The sequence below is a fragment of the Liolophura sinensis genome, chromosome 9 (genome assembly GCF_032854445.1).
Source record: "Liolophura sinensis isolate JHLJ2023 chromosome 9, CUHK_Ljap_v2, whole genome shotgun sequence".
NCBI lineage: Eukaryota > Metazoa > Mollusca > Polyplacophora > Chitonida > Chitonidae > Liolophura > Liolophura sinensis.
The window spans coordinates 13011848-13013741 of NC_088303.1; the positions used below are offsets into that span (position 1 = coordinate 13011848).

Here is a 1894-nt window from a genome sequence, read left to right on the forward strand (position 1 = left end):
AAACCGAGTCAATTTGGATCATATTTATATTTTTAATGTGTTCATAAATATTATAATTTAGGTTAAATGCATATGTTTCGATATAAACAACAAATTTACATTAAAATAAATGTATTAGACAAGCATCACATCCTTATTTATAACATTATTACGCAACAACGATAAATACCAAAAGTTGTATATTTTCAAATACCCTTTTCTCTTAAGAAAAAAATTCAAAATCTTTTAAAGTTCGAACCCAGTTTCTATTGTTTTAGCAGAGGTGCTTCGTCGAGAAATTTCAGAAGTACTTTAATATTAGTGTAACATATTAAGACAATCGGTTAGTGTGAACATATTTGATTGTAGCTTAACACTATATTCCAGAACTGGCTAATGCTAATTAGGACCCCGAGATAATTATCATGTGGTGTGAGATAGATCGTAAGTTAGTTTTTACTGGCGTTGGGAATGAAGTTTTTTCTGTGTGCCTTTCAATGCATTACTAATACTCGGCACGAGATAAATCACGAGTTTATTTCGTTTTTCTTTTTGGAATAGCTGTGAACAATTTTTTTCCTGCATATGCCTTTTATGACTCCTTGGCAAGTCAAACTATACGTGCCATTTTTTGTTAGTGTAAATAATTAAAGTAACTCCGTGTTTATACAGATCCTACCAGACATGGCCAGCAGACTTAAGCGACATATGGGTGTTGAATCTCAAAATATTCTGTAAATTGAACCAACAAACATGTTCCAATAGATATTTGGAAGTAAAGAATAACGATAACTAAATTTCTCTACAAATATACTACCAGAATAACTAGGTCACGAAACCTGTAGTAAATATGATGAATAAATGACCCTCATGCTGAGGCTTTGCATTTTCTTCATGTGGCAATTTCTTACGCAGACTGCAGCGATCCTCAGATAAAAAAGGACCCAAGCAGCACCAACAGATACGGCACGGCTTACATCTTCCCGGACACTGCGTCAGAGCCATTCCTCGTTTACTGTGATTTGCACTACGGGTTCACCTTCTTACAAGCACGAGTGAGCCAGAGCTGCACGCGGACTAGCTTCCAGCGTTCCTGGCAAGATTACAGGGACGGCTTTGGTGATTTCACCTGTGACTTTTGGCTTGGGCTAGATAAAATTCATCAGATAACTTCACAAGCTCAGTACAAGCTCGAGATTTTAATAGATGATGGAACTGGTTATAAGCAATGCTTCTACGATCCTTTCCGGGTTGAAGGCGCCAGCAGTAACTTCACTGCATCTCTCGTTCAGTTTGACGAAGACCCCGACTGTAACAGCTTCCTCGGTAACGACGCTGGTTTTGGCATCAATAACATTCCATTTAGTACCACGGACCATGATTCCACCACCAACCGCTGCCCATCTGTTTTAACAAGTGGCTGGTGGTTTGACAATGTCTGCCCTGTTGGTAACCCAAACGGACCGTACATCTCACAGAACACATTCCTCAACAACAACTCACCCCCAAGACTGAGGATTGGGGGCACATACGCTGGCAAATGGGTGAAGGAATTTCTCATGCGCATCGAGAACGTCGGGGGATGATTTGATTTGTCGGAATTAGTTTGATGAAATGCAACGTATAACGGTGGTACCTCGTGTCTTTATGTCACACATAAAAGCTAGTAACTGTAACAAAAGTGGTACCTGTTGTATTGTCACACAAAACGAATGGTACCTGGTGTAGTGTCACACGAAACGAATGATACCTGATGTTTTTGTCACTCGATGTGTTGTCACACACAACGGGTGGTACCTGGTGTCTATCACACTTAACGGATGGCACCGGGTGCCCTGATGTGCACAATGGGTGCTACCCAGCATCTTGGCATACACTTATAACGCGGGATACCTGCTGTCTTGTCACACATAAT

The 1894-nt window shown here is 40.1% G+C and overlaps 1 protein-coding gene across 1 annotated transcript; it reads left to right on the forward strand.

Annotated features, from left to right (window-relative positions):
- The first annotated feature begins 404 nt into the window (after window positions 1–404).
- Window positions 405–1565, forward strand: LOC135475614 (angiopoietin-4-like). The gene is made up of 2 exons (XM_064755543.1): window positions 405–423; window positions 895–1565. Exons 1-2 carry the CDS (start codon window positions 405–407, stop codon window positions 1563–1565), a joined length of 690 nt encoding a protein of 229 aa, XP_064611613.1.
- Window positions 1566–1894: the final 329 nt, after the last annotated feature.